Raw genomic sequence first — 18,770 nt, 5'->3', positions numbered from 1 at the left:
GCCACATGCTTGCCTCTTGCAGCGTGCTTGGTGTGTTCCAGGGGTTAGCAAAACACTGGCGTAACACATGATTGCTCTTTATGAGGCTGGGGCCTGCAAGAGAGAGAGGGGGCCCACAGACGATGCTAAAAAGACGGTAATGACAGCCATTCACCGCAATCCAATTATGCAAAAGGGAGTCTAAACAATTCCATCATCCCCTAAATTAGATTGTCCTAACGAGATAAAGGCACCAATTAATCCTGAATTAATTTCTACAGCTCATTTTCCCCAGAAAACACTCTAATATGCAAATGCCAGTGAGAGACAGAGAGGCATCCTTCTGCAGGAGTTTACACCAGCCCTGCTTGTTGGCTTTTCTTTCTGAGTGAACTTATGAACCTGGACACATATTGTGAGGATTAAATGAAGGATTATAACATATGTCACAGCTCAGGTGTTGTGCTGAAGATAAACAGTTTAAGAGCAAATGTAAATTTCTCTGGATTTCATGTTTAGAGTTCAACGAATGCAATTGTTTTATTGACACGAGGCAGCACCGTTCAATAAGCTCCTTATACTGCAGCTACAAGTGTAGCAGAAAACGAACTGAGGCCTAAATGAAATCAATATATCTAAATTTGACAGCTAGCTCTGGGTAATTAGGTGTTAAGGAGCTCAAGAAATTCAACTATTTAAGACATGACCTTATGGTATGTACAGTTTCTGGACAGAGTAATAAAAACACGAGTATTTTGGTCACTTTTGTTTTGTCCTACAGCCCCGCTTTACAGTGTGTGATGATTGTGGATGGTTTATAAGACAATGGGTCCGTAGCTGCAGGAGGCCAGCAATGCCTCCTACATACTAGGTGCAAGACACCCACACTGAAAGAGGCACAGAGCAGCCCTGTCTTTTGTAATCATTTTTGTTTCTGTTCATGGTTGTTTTGTCTCCCTGTGTAGGCATTTTGTGTCTCTTGGTGATCATTTTTGCATCATGTTGCAGTCTGTGCACAGCATACCTACTTGTGAATCCACCTTTAAATTTTTAAAGTTGACCTATTATTTCCAGTGCTATTTTTTATTCTTTTTGCTGAAGTTTGAGAGTAAAAATTCAAATATATCTTTCTTTTTTTTTTTTAGTTTTGTACAGCCAATCAGTCCACTCTGCCTGAAAAATGCCATTTTAACACCTCAACCATCTGCAACCAGTCTGCAACCTCCTGGCAACCTCTGCTAGGGAAAAATATGTTTTCTCTGACTGGTTGCAAGTAGTTGCTGTGAAACTGATTGCTAAAGGCACATACACAGAGGTCTAGAAACAGACCAGCGACCCTCAGCTAACAACCACCACTAGGGCAAATTGTGTACTCCAAAAATGTTGCGCAAATGGTTGCTGTTTGTCCCTAGATGAAATCAGTCTTAAAGAGGGGGGTGCACCAACCTGCTTGTCAGCGTTTTGGTTGCTGGCTCGTGCTTTGCATGTAAATGCCAACCTGTTTGCTTTACTGCCGTTACCAACACATTTCAAAAGGTGCAGCTTGTAATTTGAAAGTGAGTAGTTCGGAAGTCTGTGCAGACAAGTCGGGATATTCCATGCAAACTAAACAAACTGTGGTATTCTGTCACTGACTTACGCAACTGAAAAGAAGTTTCTGGTGCAGCACCTTATACCTCTTTGCAACCAATTTTATGCTAGCAACTACCACTCGCAACGGGTCAAGAAATACATACATTTTCCTCATGACTGGTGGTTACCAGATGGACCTTCACAGTCCTGTGTAACAAAAGGCCTACACACTCACTTTTTAAGGCAGCTTTCTTCTGGTTGGCCACCCCTCGTAAATTTCTCGACTTCTCTGCTCATAGCTAGAGCTTTTGTTGACATCATTCAGATCCAAGGGTTGAAAAAAAAATGCCAGAAATGAAGTGTTTGAACTGAAGCCTCAGCTGACCTCATCAGTTGAAACTTTAAAGATGTTTAATGTTGACCACTTTAACGGTATATACACTTAGCACAAAAAGTAAGGAAAATTGAGTTTGAGTGACTATTTCTTGTATTTTTGTTGCAACAGTGCTTCTTGGTAATAAATCTTATACCACTGGAAAGCCTATTTATTTCCTCTTGGTGCCACATATGTGAGGAAAATGGATTTGTGGGTTGACCAGCAGAGTCGAGTAGTTGAGAGTTGGAATTTAATTTAATAATTTATTCATTTGACAAGCCGGAGGCCTCAGTAGCATGTGGAAGGATCACACACAGCCACAACAGCCTGGCATCTCCTCCTCATGCTGGTCACCAGCTTGGTCACATACTGCTGTGGGATGGCATCCCATTCTTCAAGTCAATGTGGTTGTGTTGGCTGACTTGCGACAAATGCTTGTTGGTTCCATGACAAATTATTTGGTTGGTAAATGTAACCTAATATGTTTCCCTCAGCCTTTAAAGGAACATGCTCTGTGATTATTTAGTAGAATAAAAGATTTAGAGATGCATAGTTTTTGGTGGAGAATAATAGGAGGGTAATTATTAGATTTACTTTAAGCCAACAGTTGAAGCAATGCTGAAATTCATATCAGTTGTAGCTACAAACTCAGGGTTGCACATAATGCCCGTAAAGCTCTTCCTGCTTTGAAAACAAAGCAATTTTAAAAAAATCTCCATCATAATCATCATTATCATTTTCACACTCTTAATTGTCTTGCTGCCAGCTGTCTTGAGCAGTTATAATTGAGTGATCTGACACATTTTCTCAATAGTGCCTTGGATACAGAAATGTACGTTTGCAGAAACATTCATTTAAACCTGTAATTTTCATTGGTGTTATTTGTGTCTCATAACTGAATGTCTTTGACTCTTTGGCCATAAATCTGGACCCTCCTTTATATCGAAATGAAAATTTGGAACCGCCTCTAAACCCCAGTAGATGTCTTTATGAAGCTGGTTTGGGCCTTGAAGCACAGTATTTTATTGATCGACTGTGAGCTGCCACCACCTGTGCACCCCCCAAGTGATGACAGAAACAACCAGGCTGTCAGTTGCCAGGCAATATTCACAACCACTGGCCCACATCGGCTAATTACCAGCAGAAATCACGTATTGACAGATGGGCCCATGCATATTGATCGGCCAGCGCTGCCACGTTCTAAATCACCAAACGCTAATGAATCATTTCCTGTTTGTGTGAAAGAAGGAAAAAAGCATTAGTCTCCAGCCTGACATCATACCTGTGCGGCACATAGCACATAACGCGTGTTATACATTTTATTGCAGCTACCAACATTTAAGCTGCTTATACAAACACCACCAGGCTCCCTGCCTGTCTGTCTCCCTCTCTCACCTCAGCCATCCCTCTCTGTGCTGAGTGGCAGTTATTTTTCATAGCGGCGAGCTGGCCGAGGCAGTAAATACCTCTCTCCTCAGACTGCGGACCAAGAGTGACCCTGCAACCTTTGTGTCTCTGATGTCTCTCCCAAGGTCTCTCATTCCAAGGTCCCTGTGATGCAGCGCTGTGGTTGCAGCATAGACCCTGTAATTCACCAGCCTGCTAGATCGCCTGCCAGGAGCTATTGATTTTTGTTTCCCCAATCTCCAGGAGAGAGGGAAAGAAAAGATTAAAAACACTTTGTCAGTTTGGTAGGGAATAAGAATTCTGCGCAGAGGGATGCCTAGGAGGGCATGGGGTCAGGGCTGAGGTACTGTACGTCTTTATGGCTTTAACTATTTCCACACTGCGGACATCTTTTTCTGGCTCTCACCCTCTCTTTGTCTTTTCTTTCTGTGCCAGGAGAATTCAAGGGTAGAAGGGGAAGCAGAGATTCTGCAGGTGTTGTTACTCAGCGATGACCTCTACTGCTCCTCTCGGTATACACCGTGCACGCTCTGACATTTGTGTCAGTGACTGCGTCTAAATGCAAACACGCACTAAAAAATGATTGAAGGCAGGATGTTGGGCAAAGCGTGTGCATGCTCTTGTCGCTCTAAAACTCTGCTGCTCCTGTACCACACACTCCAACCTTCTATGTTAAGACGATGGTGACTACATGTCTTATTGTAGTTGGGGTTATCTCACATGTATGACTCATATGAATGTCTCATCTAGTGTGACACTGTCAGTCGTTGTTGTTATTACATCAGTTTTTATTCTACTTTGCTGTCTATTAAATGTAACCAAAATGATGGATAGTGAATATATAACTGGTTATGATAATGAATCTAATTAGCATTGTAATTATTGTCTATTGTTTACTGTTTATTTAAGTCATACGTACACTAAATTGCCAAAAGTATTCATCATTGGTCTTTACATGCATATGAACTTGAGTTCTTAATCCATAGGGTTTAATATGATGTCAGCCCACCTTTTGCAGCTATAACAGCTTCAGCTCTTCTGGGAAGTCTTTCCACAGGTTTAGGAGTGTTTATGGAAATTTTTGACTGTTCTTCCGTAAGGACATTTGTGATGTCAGACCTTACTTTGTGCACTGGTGCACAGTCATGTTGTAACAGGAAGGAGCCATCTTCAAACTGTCCCCACAAAGTAGGAAGCATGAAATAATCCAAAGTATCTTCATATGTTAAAGCAGACCTTCCCAAAGTGTGAGGCCCACCCCTTAGGGGGGGCGCAGAGCCATTGCAGGGGAGGCGCGGTATGAAGGGAAAAAAAAAACAACAACAACGCTTGGACACTGCTAGCACGGGGCGCCCACACAAACGCAAAGCAGGAGATGAAGCATAACTGAATATGTTTCCAAACCAACTTCATTCTAAGCCAAAGACTAGAAAATATGGTGAAGCATATCTTCCCTTTGGTTTCACCTGCACACCTGCCAAGGTAGGTCTCCCCTGCATAATTGCTCTCCAAATCACAGAGAAACAGTATCCCACATTCTTGATTTTTAGTTCACACACACTTGTGGTAATGACTAACTACTCCTGACATTTTGGAGATGTTAGCTCTTTATACAGTAAAGTTACAGCAGGATACAAATAATATCAGGCTGATCCTGCCGCAATTTGTTCCCCCTGTCTAAATCACGGACAAACGGTATCCCACAGTTGTCAAAGGAGCTTGCAAAGAAAAGCGTCTGGACTTCTTTAAGTTGCTTGAAGACGTTTCACCTCTCATCCAAGAAGCTTCTTCAGTTCTAAGGTCAAATGGTGGAGAGTCCCAGATTTAAACCTAGTGGGAGTAACCCCCCACAGAGGGACAAAAGGACCCCTGATGATCCTCTAATCACCTGAGCCAAGGTGTGAAACTGGGTGTGGGTCCCAATCAGCCAGGGTTTCGGGTGAGCTCATTGTGAAACCTGGCCTCACCTTATCATGCGATTTCCTGAGGTCAGATGGCCCAGGATGTGAGTGGGCGTTAAGGTGTCTGGGGAGGGAACCAATGTGAACATTGGCATCCTCGAAAGAGTGTCCTTTATCCTTAAGATGCAGATGGACTGCTGAGTCTTGTCCTGTGGAGGTACGTATGGCACAACATAGAAGAGCCAGTGTTCACAGTTTGGACAGAGTGGACAGATGGTTTGAAAGAGGAGTGAATGAAGCCATCTATATCCACTGTGAGCGACCATCTTTGAACAGAGGCGGTGGTTTACGACACCAACTATAATCCAGTTTTGAGTTCCCTCCGCCATTTGACCTTAGAACTGAAGAAGCTTCTCGGATGAGAGGTGAAACATCTTCAAGCAACTTAAAGAAGTCCAGACGCTTTTCTTTGCAAGCTCCTTAGACTACGATGACCTGGATGACTGAGGACCTTCACAGACGGCATCCCACAGTTGTTTATGTTTTTAAACCCATTTTGCACAGAGAGGCAGTTTTTAAAAAATGTATTGATAGCAATGTCGAATATTATTACAACTACATGTAAAACAATTACACCGTGACACCTCTGCCTTTCTAAATGGAGGGACAGTAACTGCGTGTGTGTATGTAAGCGTGTAAAACCTGAAGATAGAGACAAAATGCTGTTAATCTGACTATCTGCCATTCTGCAATTCATCTCATGTAAACAATAACGTGGCGCACAGCGTGACGTGAAAAAAAGGCACATACCTTTAACGTTGTGTAACGAACTCTGTATTCCTCGTCCACACTTAAACGCAAAAAAGGAGTTTTAAAAAATCTCAGTTTTTGGTGATTCGAAACGCCGTTTATGTTTGGACGAAACAGCTGCGTTTTCAAAAATACCCGTGTAGGCGCGGACGTAGCGTAAAAGTGTTAGTAGTTTATTTTCTTACTACCTGCAGATTATTTGTATTTGCTTAATTGTTTACTAAATGTTTGAGGTGTGAAATAAACCGCAATGGAGCAAAATATGGGTGTGTGTGGTTGGAGGATGTGTTAGTGCGTGCGTGTATGCGCGGGGGGCAACATTTTTCTTGTAAAACAAAGGGGGGGCCTAGCGAAAAAAGTTTGGGAACCGCTGTGTTAAAGCATTAAGAGTTCTTTCCCTGTAACTAAGGGGCTGAGCCCAACTCCTGAGAAACATCCCCACACCATAATTCCCCTCCACCAAACTTTACACCTAGCTCAAAGCAGTCAGACAAGTACCATTCTCCTGGCTACTGCTAAATGCAGATTCATCATTACCAGACAGAGAAGAGGGACTTGTCCATCCACAGATCACAGCTCCACTGCTCTAGAGTCCAGTGGCGGCATGCTTTACACCACTGCATCCAACGCTTTGCATTCTACTTGGTGATGTAAGGCTTGGATCCAGCCGATCGGCCATGGAAGCTCATTCCATGAAGCTCTCTGCGCACTGTTCTTGAGCTAATCTGAAGGCCACATGACGTCTGGGGTTGTCTGCACACTCTGCTGACCCCTCTCTGTGATTTTGTGGCTGTGTTATTCCCAATCACTTCTACTTTTTTAGAACGCCACTAACAGCTGGCTTTGGAATATTGCACAGGTGACATCCTATCACAGTACCATGCTGGAAGTCACTAAGAGGAACACATTCTTGGACAAATGTTTGTAAAAGCAGTCTGCATGCCTAGGTGCTTGATTTTATACACCTGTGGCCATGGAAGTGCTTGGAACATCTTAATTCAATTATTTGGATGGGTGACTGAATATTTTCGGCAATGCAGTGTAGCTTGCTGTACACATGAAATATGTTTGTGATGAGTTGCTGTGTGACTTCCTACAGGTTCTCTTTTTCCTCCAATCTCCCTTCACTTAAATTTAGTCATAAAAGGGCAAAACAGCGTCCAGTTTTACCTCACAATTGAATCCTACTGTATGCAGCTGCACCACCACTTCATTTCGATTCCGTCTGAGCACTGAACACTGGTTTGCTTAGGTAGTGTATTCCATTATAATGCATAATTTATAAGGTGATTGTTTGTTTTATATGTAAACTTTAAACAACCCTCAGCCAAGGAGTTAGTAAATAATGCTGTTAAATAAATGTAATGGAAGAGAATTAAGTGGTACGGGTAGCATCCAGTGGAAAGGAAATTCAAGCTCCTTCAGCAGGAGTGTGCAAACCTCTTTCCAAAATAAAGTATGTGTAAAATATGTGTTAGAACAAAATGCAATTATTTGCTAATGATTTAAACCAAAGTGAAAGTGTCAAATACTGAAACTGAGAAATGATAGTTTAATAGCCCCACGTGATTTTATTGCAACCCACGTACCTCTCTGTTTCTTCTTCTTTTTTTTCTTTTCTTTTTTTTAGTTCAGATGGCGTACGCAAAAGACGGGAAGACTTGTGAAGTTCTTAAAAACAGCACAACTATACATGCTAACTGGGAACAGCTGGGTAGCATGCTTGGTGGCATAGTGGTTAAAATGGTCACCTCACAGCAAGTTGTTTCCTGGTTTGAACCCCAGCTGAATCGCTCAGCTTCCTTCCCATAAACACGCATATTAGACTGATTGGTGTTTGGTCCTGTGTGGTCACGGAAGTGATGCAAACAAAAGAATAATGTGCTATATCTGTATGTTTAAAAATGTGACTCTGATGTTGTGAAAAGAATTACATAAATACAGTGCTATACATGAGGTGTTTTTAAAAAGGTGGAAGTGGAAGGTGCATGGTCAAATACTTCAACAATTTCAGCGCAACATTGCTTAAAAGAATGCTGCAGGACTTGTTATTAGTAAAAGATAGTGAATGTGGAGAATTGAACTTTGTACAATTAAAGAAGACCGACACAAACAAGCTGCAGGAATGCCACCGCTTTCTCGACACTTAAACTCAGCGAAGATTAATTGAAAGCAGAAAACATTCCTGTGGTCTCACCACTCAGGATTTAAAATTGTTTTTTAACTTCACGTCCTCGGAGAGAGGACAGAGTGGACCTACAATCCAGCAAAAAAAAGAAAAAAGATCAGCATCCATTTGCGTTTGCATAAGATAAATAAACAAATTTATTAGATCACCTGTCATAAAAATAAGGAAAACAAATAGTTTAGAAATCTGTCAAAAACAAGTTTATAACCAAATAGTTTAAAATGATATTTAACCAAATTCATGTTTTTATAACCAAATTTGAGCACATTGGACTTGTCTGAGAAGACATAAATTGCTAAAGCTTAATATTTAACCAATAAAATTATTTTTTCGGTTCAGGAATGCAAGTAAAAAAAATTAATTTGTGCTTTTCTACAGTTAGTTTCTCCTTCTTTGTAAAACAGTGAATTAGAAAATTGATGGATAATAATAATTATATTTTAGTATTAAAACTATCATCTTGATTAAATAGCTTGCACAGACTGTAACATAAAAAAAATTTTTGGGCGATTAGCAAATTACCAGTACTGTTAATTTAGGACATAAACCTCACACTGGGTGGTGGTTTATTAAATTTGTTAAGCACTGTATGCTTTTCTGTCTGTCATCCTTACACCATCTTCTTCAGGTAGGATATTGCTTAATCCAACATGGCTTTGCTGAACCATACTCTGCACATATTACTCTAGGAGCAGTAGAGCCTGGAGCAGACACAGGGTGAAAGGCGGGGTACACCCTGGACAGGTCATCACAAGGCCAATCTTAAACCCGCTAACCTCTCCACAACTGTGCTGCCCATAGTTCAAACATATTGCATGCTTTTTTTCTTCAAAATTAGATTACTGCCCCAAAGCGTCGAACGACAGCTCTAACTGCATGCGAGGTGAGTTTTAAACATCTTTGACTTTTGTTTCTTCTTACTAAATGAGGAAGATGATAAATTGAAAAGCCATGTGATTTGAGTTCTCCAGTTTCTCATTTTAGTCATTTGGGAAAACCTACACACACACACACACACACACACACACACACACACACACACACAGAGTCATTCAGTCAAATACAGTCATGCTAATGTGATGCCAATGCATTACCCCATCAGATTGTGTTATGCATGGACGGCTCTTATCATTTCACCCTAACTTTCAGCTAAACGTGGAGAATGTTTTCCCCTGACATTAGAGTTTGGTAATGGTGCCTCTCAGGGCCACTTTATTTTCTGAAATGAAATATTCATTCATTGGCAGGGACAGTCTTAGAGGAAGTCTGTCTGAAGTCTGTTCCAGCAGACATTTCTTCAATATTTGATGGGTCATCAGAGCTCTGTGTCTAATACTGTGCAATTCTTCCAAATATTCATTTTCTCTGTTTTGCTTCTCTGTCTGCAGATGGTTGAATCTACTTACAGTTAACTGAATCAGACATAAAAAAAAAAAAAAAACTATGGCCAAAAAACATATGGGCAAAAGTATTTTTTTAACCACTTTTGGTGACATTTTAAGCGCAAATCAACCTTTTTCTTGACATTATTTTTTTTTTCTTTCTCAACAGGTTATGTACCTTATAAGGCCTATCTGTTGTGTAAAGCCATCAGCAAGTGCACACTAAATCAGCTTGATTGCATGCCAACAAGAAGATAAAAGGCTCGGAGGTGGGTACAGTAATCCAAAGAGAGCGGGTGGTCTGCTTCAAGGCATATCATTTTATTCTCTCATGCATATTCACTTCTAAGCCTCTGAGTATGCAGATTAGTCTTGCCTGAACAGTGGACTCTCCAATCACATCCTACTTTTTTTCTTTCGCTCTAACTGCACCCTGCTGTGCATGAGCGCTGGCACAATGAAGGTGTATGGGTGTGTATGTGTGTGTGTCTGTGTGTAGGGGGGATTTTTTTTTTTTTGCTTGTTTGCAAGTTTGGGGGCAGGCAGATTTGAGTGTGCATGCATGAATGAATGTTTGGGTCTGTGTGCATGTGTGTTTGTGTTCCCTGTGTGTGTGTAGGTATATGATTGCCAGACACATGGCTTTGTCTTGTCCTGGCACTGTGCTCTGCTCACCAGATGTTCTCCTTTTTTATCATCCTCCACTTGCACCGTGTTCTTTGAGGGTTTTTGAGAATCTGTGCTGCTCACATTCAACTTGCTATGTTGTTTTCGGCTGTTTTGTGGGTAAAAACAAAATGCTCTTCAAAGCCTTTTTATTTTCTGTCATTGAAGGAGGAAGGTTATTACAAACAACAACTCAGCAAATTACATTTAGACAGTAAATTATGTGCTAATAATTGAGACCTTTAAATCACAATTACAGCAAATTCTATTTAGTTTTATATTTAGAAAAAACCGAAACAGTAAAAATATTAATAAAAAATGTACAATTAAGCACTTGTGGTATTGTGGCTTCGGAAAAACTGACTAATATAAACTGCTGGTCTTTGATCACTGAGGTCCAAACACATGACATCAGCAGGGCTGTCTGTAGTCTGCAGGTTTACTGACTGATCATGTCTTTTTGTCCAACTCATACTTTCACAAGCAGAAGAGATTTACAGTATTAATCTTCCAAGATTAATGCATACGTTTTGGCAGGGAAACAACAAACCACGCTTCCAAATCCATGTTTTAACAACTTTGAACTGGCCTAACATAACACAGACCCATAGCTCCAGCTCATGTTGACTGAATATTCACTTTGAGTTGGATCCAAACTAACTTATGACACGTTGAACAGTATAATTAAGGGTAATCCTTGCAGGAGTTTGCAGCTGAACAAGCTACGTGGCATATAATCTAAAAGCAGTAAGCTAGCTCGCCCGTATTCAGACTGTAAAGCAGGTCCTCTTCATTACCTATGCAAACAGCACATATTTACACACACGTGTATAAAAGAATACACTCAAACAAAGAGCTTTGTGATGTTTTAAAGGCTGATGTTTTCTTTAGGTGTTGCCTTGGTGATACTGGTGAAAGTCTTTCCTTTGGTTAGGCCGACAGAAAATAAGACTGTGTAGGAAAACAAGTTCATATCCTAATAAGTGTTTTCTCCCCAAGGGTGTTCAGGCCAAAAGAGCCCCCACCCAGGCATCTTGAGTGCCTTTTAGAGGCCCGTGGTAGCACTGAGTGCAATTGAGGAAGAGTCAGATTATGGGTAATAGGCCAAGTGGACCACCTGCCACCTGTGGGCAACATCATTTTATTTTGTTCTCCTATGTTTTGTGTACTCCTAAATGTTGGTCTGGTTGGTCTGCACCTTATCGCTGTCTCAATGGGCGGATCGATCCAAATATCGATAGTATCATTGGCACTGCTATTGTGTCAACACTAGCATGATATGATCGATGCTTCTACCCTCGAAGTTCAGAATGTAGCTCACTAAATTGTGTGTAAATTAATTATGTTTTTGGAAATGACAAAATATACCACAGACATGCACTATGAAAAATGTCTGACCCTTTTTGTGGTTATATCTTTTTATCCTATAACACATTTAAACAACAGAGGTTGACCCAAAGTGCTCAAAAAACAGGCACATTTATATCCCAGGTATCCATAAAACCCAGTTTCACCAAACATAAAAAGCCAAAAGGTGTGTTAACTCATTATTGTGGATAGTAAAAATCACAGTAATTCAGTGGTCAATAAAATGTGTTCAGAATTTGCAAATTGACGATGATTTATCTCATAAGTCATGACACACTGCTCTTCCCTACATAAGCTCCCTTAATAAGTTGAAACTGTCAGAAATACTGGCCCTGTATTTATTTGGTATTCGATCGATATAACAATTTGCCTATTTCAAAAAATAACGCACCAATCAGCTACAATCAGCAGGTGAAGCCATCTGGTAACAGTACACCTCGAGTCCTTGTGTTCATGTGGAAGATGTAGATGTCGACCACCCATCTAAATGCTGTAGCAGATTAAGAACACCCCTATTCTTTTTTGTCTGCCTCAACATGACGTGAAAAGAAACATGGCAAGGCCTACTCACTAATTAGATGATCATGCGCCTCATTCTGATTGTGACTTTTCTCTTTGATTGACCCCAACTTAAGTGCTCGATGCTGGTGATGTCAATGGTGGTGATGGCTTTATGAAACAGCTGTAAACACACAAAAGGTCCACTAGGATTCATTTATCAAAGAACGGGGAAACCAGGCCTGAGAATTCCTTATGAGGATCCTGCCCTTCGTCCACAAGAGGTCAGAGTGCAGGGTTGCATACAGAACAACTTTTCAAACGTTGCAACATTTTGCTCACGGCAGAGCAGGTGAGGGGAGGGAGGGAAATGCTGCGATGACTAGCATGTTTACACCCAGCTACCGTTCTAGGTGACTGGTGCTAAACACAGGAAAGCAAGAGTCACGCTACACAATGCAATGCAGTTATGCCCATGTAAAAATGAGATCAAGCTGTCACCTGGTCGGTGCCACCACCCACCAAACGCACAAACAATCACACCCCCATCAGCAAATGCATAGAGCTGTCAAATAAAGCAACGCTTGTAATTACGGGAGGGGCCGAAATTCAGATTTATTCATTATAAAATGAAGCCTGCCGATCGACGGAGGGACAGCTCTCCTCCATCTGTCATCGTCGAAGCCGCACGCGTCTGACAGAGGGATTCATTCGTCTTGTCGTCTTTGACAGTCGGATTTTCCCGGTGCACTCCCACCAAGAGTCGCACGGGATTTTTTGGAGGCATTCTAAAAAAGAAAACACTCTGTGACAAGGAATAGGCTCTTTATGAATGCAAATGAGTCTGGGAAAATTCACAGAGTAGCTAGCGGGCTCCGAGGCTCCGGCATCCGTCACATCTCCCCCCACCAGGCACAACCCACGCTTTGCCAAGAGGTCTAAGGGCTTACAGGGGCCCTACAGCAAGAACAGACACACTCAGGGGAAAAAAAGGGCATGGAAATCCTGTGGCTGACATGCACTGCGAGTGCCACCGGTGACTATTATTTTCATGAAAATGATCATCTTACTGTTTTTACATGCCATCCACAGAATCGCTGGTGGGTTTTGGGGCTTTTTTATTATAAACCATTCATCTCCAAATCCCTCTCTGTGTGCGGATATGTGCGTTTGAGGATGCGTCACTTGTATCACTTGACATTTGGCTCCCCTTTTATCCTGTTCCAAGGATAGTAAGTCAAATGCTGTGTGACAGGTCAACCCCTTCATATCAGTCATTCTTCACCCTGACCCAGCCTCGGCTGCACAAAAACACATCCGGCTTTTTCCACAGTAAAAATGATCACTGACTCAAAGATGCAAGAGATTGCTGCAGGGTTCAAAAGCATCTCCATCCTTACGCATCTAGTTTTTTTTTTCTTCTTCTTCGTCTGCAGTCGAAATCCAAGAAACAGAAGCTGTTCATTCAGAGGATTTATGTATAATATTACATTAACCATGCGCAGCTTTTGTTGTCGACTCCTGGTTTAAGTATTTAATTTCCTTAATCGTTAATCTGAGGTGCAAAGAAACTGGAACGGGTGGGTATTTAATTTAGTAGGAGTTCAGAGGAGGATGGTCAACTGAAGCAGAGCAGGGGCTTGGAAATGCTGACTCGGCTCCTGTCGCTTAATCTATTTGAGGCGTGATTAAAGTTTAATTCGTGCCCATCTCCTAATGCTAGCCGAGTGTGTGTGTGTGCTCCTCAGCAGTGGGTCGGTGAGTAGTTTCAAGCTGAGCCCAGGTCTTTTCTCTCTGTCTGGGCCTCACTTTATTCATGCCTGAGGGACGCCAGGAGCAGCAAACAACTGAATTTTTCATCAAGGTTACTTCCTGTGCCATGCAGTTGCTGCTTTCCCGCGCTGTGTTCCTACCTCATACATAACTTACCCTGCCCTGACCCGCAGCTCTCTCTCCAGGAGGAGCTGTTTGACCCTGGTCCAGATAAGAGAATATGTGCTGTGGAGTCAGCATCGGTTTGTTATGAAGCTCGAAATATTGTGATTTGGTTCACCTGGTTTGGTAAACCAGGCGAATATATCTGGAAGTGTGTAATCCACTAAATTACCCATGTTATACATGGTTTATTACACATTATCAGGCTTTTAAAGTGCATAAAGTTTTGTGGGGGGTTTTGGACGCTTCAAGAGGTAACGGGAGTTTCTAAAATGTTACGCCACTGTTTATTTTTATTTATAGTTCATGCCGTAGTTAAGTTCCAGTCCCGGATGCATTATAATCTTTGGTACGATCTGTCTTCTTCCATTCATCAGAGCAGCTTCGCCAACAAATTCAACTAGTTTACATTTCTGTTGGGAATATCGAACTCCTTAGCATTTTTAGTCTCCAAAAAACAACTCTGCAACTTCTGCAGAAAACATCGACTGTTTATAAGAACATTTTTACATCAAAATTCATCTGCAATTATAATCAAACTCTACTTTTTATGAGAATATTAATGCTGCAACAACACATTTGGTTTTAATGGAGGGAAAATATGCAGTGTCAGACGATTTTTTTTCCCCCTTCTTCTTCTCTTTCATTAAGGCTGAAAATGCTGCTTTATCTCAATACAGCAATCAGAGCCACAAATGAGGTCTTATTTATTCTATTCAGAGTTTACTTTCCTAACGGCATCCGAGCAGTAAGGTCATTTTTGTCTATTGGCTTACAGTGGAATAAATTTGAATTTAGAGTGAACAGAATGAGCTCTTTCGATCATATTTCACGCTAATCAATGCTGCCTTGATTTGTAAATCAGAACTTAGGAGACTGATGAGTGGGGGGTTGACACAGATTGGGATTTGAAGAACCAACCTGACACTGCGGTTTTATATTAGCTGAATGATGGAGTAAAAAATATAAGGAAAAGAAAATTAATTGTCTTGACTCCTAAATGTTTTTTTTCTCTCACTTTAAAGCATGCACGATTGCAGCTGAACCACCATCTCCCTTCAGAAGATTTACAAGATAAATATGAGGCCCCCTCCAACGTTATGACACAGTTAAATAGGGAATAAAATAAAGCCGAATGGCTGCTGGACTGGAGACTTCCATTTCAAGGCTGTGCTGTGCAGTCTTTGCAGCTCCTGAGTGTCAGACATTATCACCACCACTACCCTCAACCTCACCCTGCCCCTTGTGACAATTACTACTCTACCTCCCTATTCAGCACGTAATGAGAAAACTGACTGATCGATTTCTGTCCGGCCAGTAAAAAAAAAGAAGAAGAACAGACCACACTCCGAGGCACAGAACTGCAGTTTATCCACGTTACAATTTCGATTTTTCAGGTGTTAATGGGAGAAATACTATTGCAAGGCAGCAACTAAATTATTTTGATGATGTATTAATCATCTGATTCATTTCTTGATGAATCATTGGGTCTATGACATGTCAGAAAATAGCTGTCACAGTCAAAAAGTAAATACGACAAAGCAGATACAGTGCCCTTTTTTAATTGCATCTGCTCGTCTTCATTCCTACGGCTCCCAATGTTGAGCTTGTTACTCAAGAAAAGTATGTATTACACATTACATTACTCACCACAGTAATTTGTTACACTACTCATTGCATTACTTTCTCGTCACTCCGTAAAATGACCTGAAATAATGTCTCATTTAGGTATGAACACAAAGCTGACAACACAAGACAAAGATGAAAAAGCCAAGTTGATTCTACTTTAGAAGCATGCTCGGATAGAAATGGAGGCTACAAACATGACTGCTTTTGTTACCTGTCGAAGTTCAGGCTCTGGCTGCGGGGCTGGGGTCGGCATACACTCAGCTTTAAAATCCCTCTCGGTTCTTGACTACTTTAGTGTTAGCATGCTATCTATGCAGTAGCCTTGCAAAGAGCCAAAGTTCTCTCAGCAGCAGGTATTCGTCTTAAAGTTTGCGAGGTTTCGTGTGTGATGCCGCTAAAAACAAAATGAAGCCAATGCGTTGGTGCCAAAAAAAGTGCAGTTCACCAAATGACCACTTGAGGCTCACTTCAAAGGTGAATCTATCCACACAGGCTTCAAATGGCAAAGTTGAGCTGGAAGAAAAATAAACACATTTAAAGAAAGGTACAAAAAAATTTTATATTGATAGTTTCATTTGCTGTGTCAACTTCATAGTGATTTTTTTAAGCCCTCTTCTTTAATTGCTAAATAAAAATAATAATAAATAACAAACTATCAGTAATTTTCCACCTGAGACCAGGAATGTCAGTTAAGTTTAGTAACTCATAAAGATGACAGGCAAAATAATAGTAATAGTTTTGCAACACATTTACCACAAGAAGTGCTGCAAAAGTCAAAGTGTGCAAATTTGTGAATTTGTGACTTGAGGGGGCACGTTTGAGTGGCTGAGTTGTGGTTGTAAACAGTAAATAAATAAATAGGAGTAAAATTATAGGTTTTCAGCTCTCAGTGTATTTGTGTAAGTATTAGACTACATATTTGTATTTTTTCCCACGTGTAAAACATTTTATTCCACAATTTTGACATTTTATTCAACAAGCCCTCGCATTTTTCAAAACACAAGGTGTTTGGATGAAGACACATCCAAACACCCAACGTACAAACACGGTCAGATATAAGGGCATTTGTTGATACACGACCGACATGCACACATTTTGTGTGAACTTTTGAGGTTTTGAGAAAGCTAAGGTATTAAACTGAGTTTTTGGCAGCTGTTTAAAACAAACTACAGATTCAGTGTCCTGACGGGCTGTTTGGATGCTACATCCTCTGGACTGTGTGTGCAACACAGATGGACCCTGATCAGATGATAAGAGACTTCAACTGCTGGAATAACGACTCAGCAGGGAGCTCCCCATGCAGGGCTTTATTTTTAATTAATGCAATTTTTAATTGGATTTAAAATGGAAATCCAATGACAGAAAGCTGGGCTAGTTCATTCGGTAGCAGCCTACGTTCTGGACTAACAAAATAACCTTTAGCAATATGAAGTGCGCAGGTACCAAGTTAAACTAGTCATAACAGCAGGTGGGTGAAGCAGCTACCAGTAGGAATGAAGGATACCACTGACCAACACAGGAAAGGGTGAGAAATACTGAACTGCCTACATAGCAAAAGCCTAAAAGTCCATCTCAATAAACTGAGGCGGTTTTAGATTATAAAAAATAATTATTTTGGCCAGCAGTATTACTCCCCAACAGCTGTAAACTGATAGGAAAAATGATCACATTTCTTTTTAATCAATTATCCAGATATTTTATGAGATTTATTTTCTGTTACTGGGTAACTGATGGTTGGAGTAATCTTTATTATATATTATATTATTAAATAGCATTAGCTCTTATTGCTCTCACAAGTAGGCTGTTGTGTTGGATTCCAAAGGAGGAAGGCTGCTAGTTAGACCGCTTTCTGTTACGACTCTTGTGGTCCAATATTCCAACTCAAGACTTGTAAAACGCTTTCCACAAACTGCTCTATGCTCTAATAAATTCATCTTGATTTATTGTTCCTTTGACTGATTACACGGGTGTAAATATTCAGCAGGAAAATATATAGTCCGGATGACAGAGTGTCTTTTCCGAGCACCACCATGCTGTCCTGTTGGGTCAGAGCTCCACTGCCACTCACAATTATTTATTAGGCTACATATGCACCCTCGATCCATCACTGTATTGCCACCCGGTCCGGTCACATCTCTTTATGTTTATTACAGTGTCCCACCTTCCCGAGGAAGATGATTGACGTTTTCGGAGAGGACCGAGGTGGGACTTGCGCGCTTCTTCTTCTCCAATCGTGGCTCGAGGGGCGGAGGCTTTTCATCCACACTCTGATTATGAGTCAGTTACCAGACATAAGCGAAACAATAACAGTTGGTGGTACTTTGTATCCAAAACCTTCAAAGGCAAGTTGAGTCTTTAGCGTTTTGGCGCATCAAGCTCTTGAGTATATCGGAGGTTTCATAAGAGGAGCACAACGCTCTCCACTTTTAATCACATTAGGAGCCTTTAATGTTCAATCCTGTTTTTTTTTTCCTTCCCTACAGTAGCGGTGCAGGAGTGGCCAAAGCCTAAAGCAGCGATTCAGATCAGATTTCACCTAAACCAGCTGGGAGAGAGACCGAGAGAAAGCGAGAGAGAGGGTTTGTCAGTCTCCCTCCTCCCAAATCCAGAAAAGCTTACCAAGGAAAAAGGAGGAGTGGGCTGGGAGAGAGACACCGAGGAATCCAGAGGAATTTCCGAGGATATTTTCTCTTCTTTCTTTTTTCCTCTCTTCCCCTCTTTGATATTAAAATTTTAAAAGTTGGAGTGGAGGCAGCAGGGACCGTGGTCAAGGATGGACGAGCAGCCTCGGCTGATGCACTCCCACGGGGTAGGCATGGCCGGACACCCCGGCCTGGCGCAGCATATGCAGGATGGCACGGCAGGGACGGACGGAGAGGGAAGAAAGCAGGACATCGGAGATATATTACAGCAAATAATGACCATCACAGACCAAAGCTTAGACGAAGCACAGGCGAGGTGAGGCTTCACAAAACACTTTATTTATTCACGTGAAAATGGAAATATTTGGGATGGAGAGGGGGGGGGGGGGGGGGGGGGGGGGAGATCATAACATTGTG

General features: G+C 41.4%; 1 protein-coding gene across 4 annotated transcripts in view; it reads left to right on the top strand.

Annotated features, from left to right (window-relative positions):
* The first annotated feature begins 9,730 nt into the window (after window positions 1-9,730).
* The window catches only part of pbx1a (pre-B-cell leukemia homeobox 1a), a 59,415-nt gene continuing 50,375 nt past the window's right edge, over window positions 9,731-18,770 (top strand). The window contains exons 1-3 of one of the 4 annotated variants that reach the window (XM_076876336.1): window positions 9,731-9,884; window positions 17,865-18,053; window positions 18,195-18,669. In XM_076876336.1, the coding sequence (XP_076732451.1) occupies window positions 18,485-18,669 (185 nt within the window). In that variant the 5' untranslated portion in view covers window positions 9,731-9,884; window positions 17,865-18,053; window positions 18,195-18,484. Of the gene's footprint in view, window positions 9,885-17,864; window positions 18,054-18,194; window positions 18,670-18,770 lie in introns of those variants that run through there. The other 3 variants (XM_076876338.1, XM_076876337.1, XM_076876339.1) reach the window with 3 other exon arrangements.

Source organism: Maylandia zebra, linkage group LG18 (assembly GCF_041146795.1).
Source record: "Maylandia zebra isolate NMK-2024a linkage group LG18, Mzebra_GT3a, whole genome shotgun sequence".
Lineage (NCBI taxonomy): Eukaryota > Metazoa > Chordata > Actinopteri > Cichliformes > Cichlidae > Maylandia > Maylandia zebra.
The sequence above is the reverse complement of the archived record's forward strand: the minus strand, read 5'-3'. Positions and strand labels throughout refer to the sequence as shown.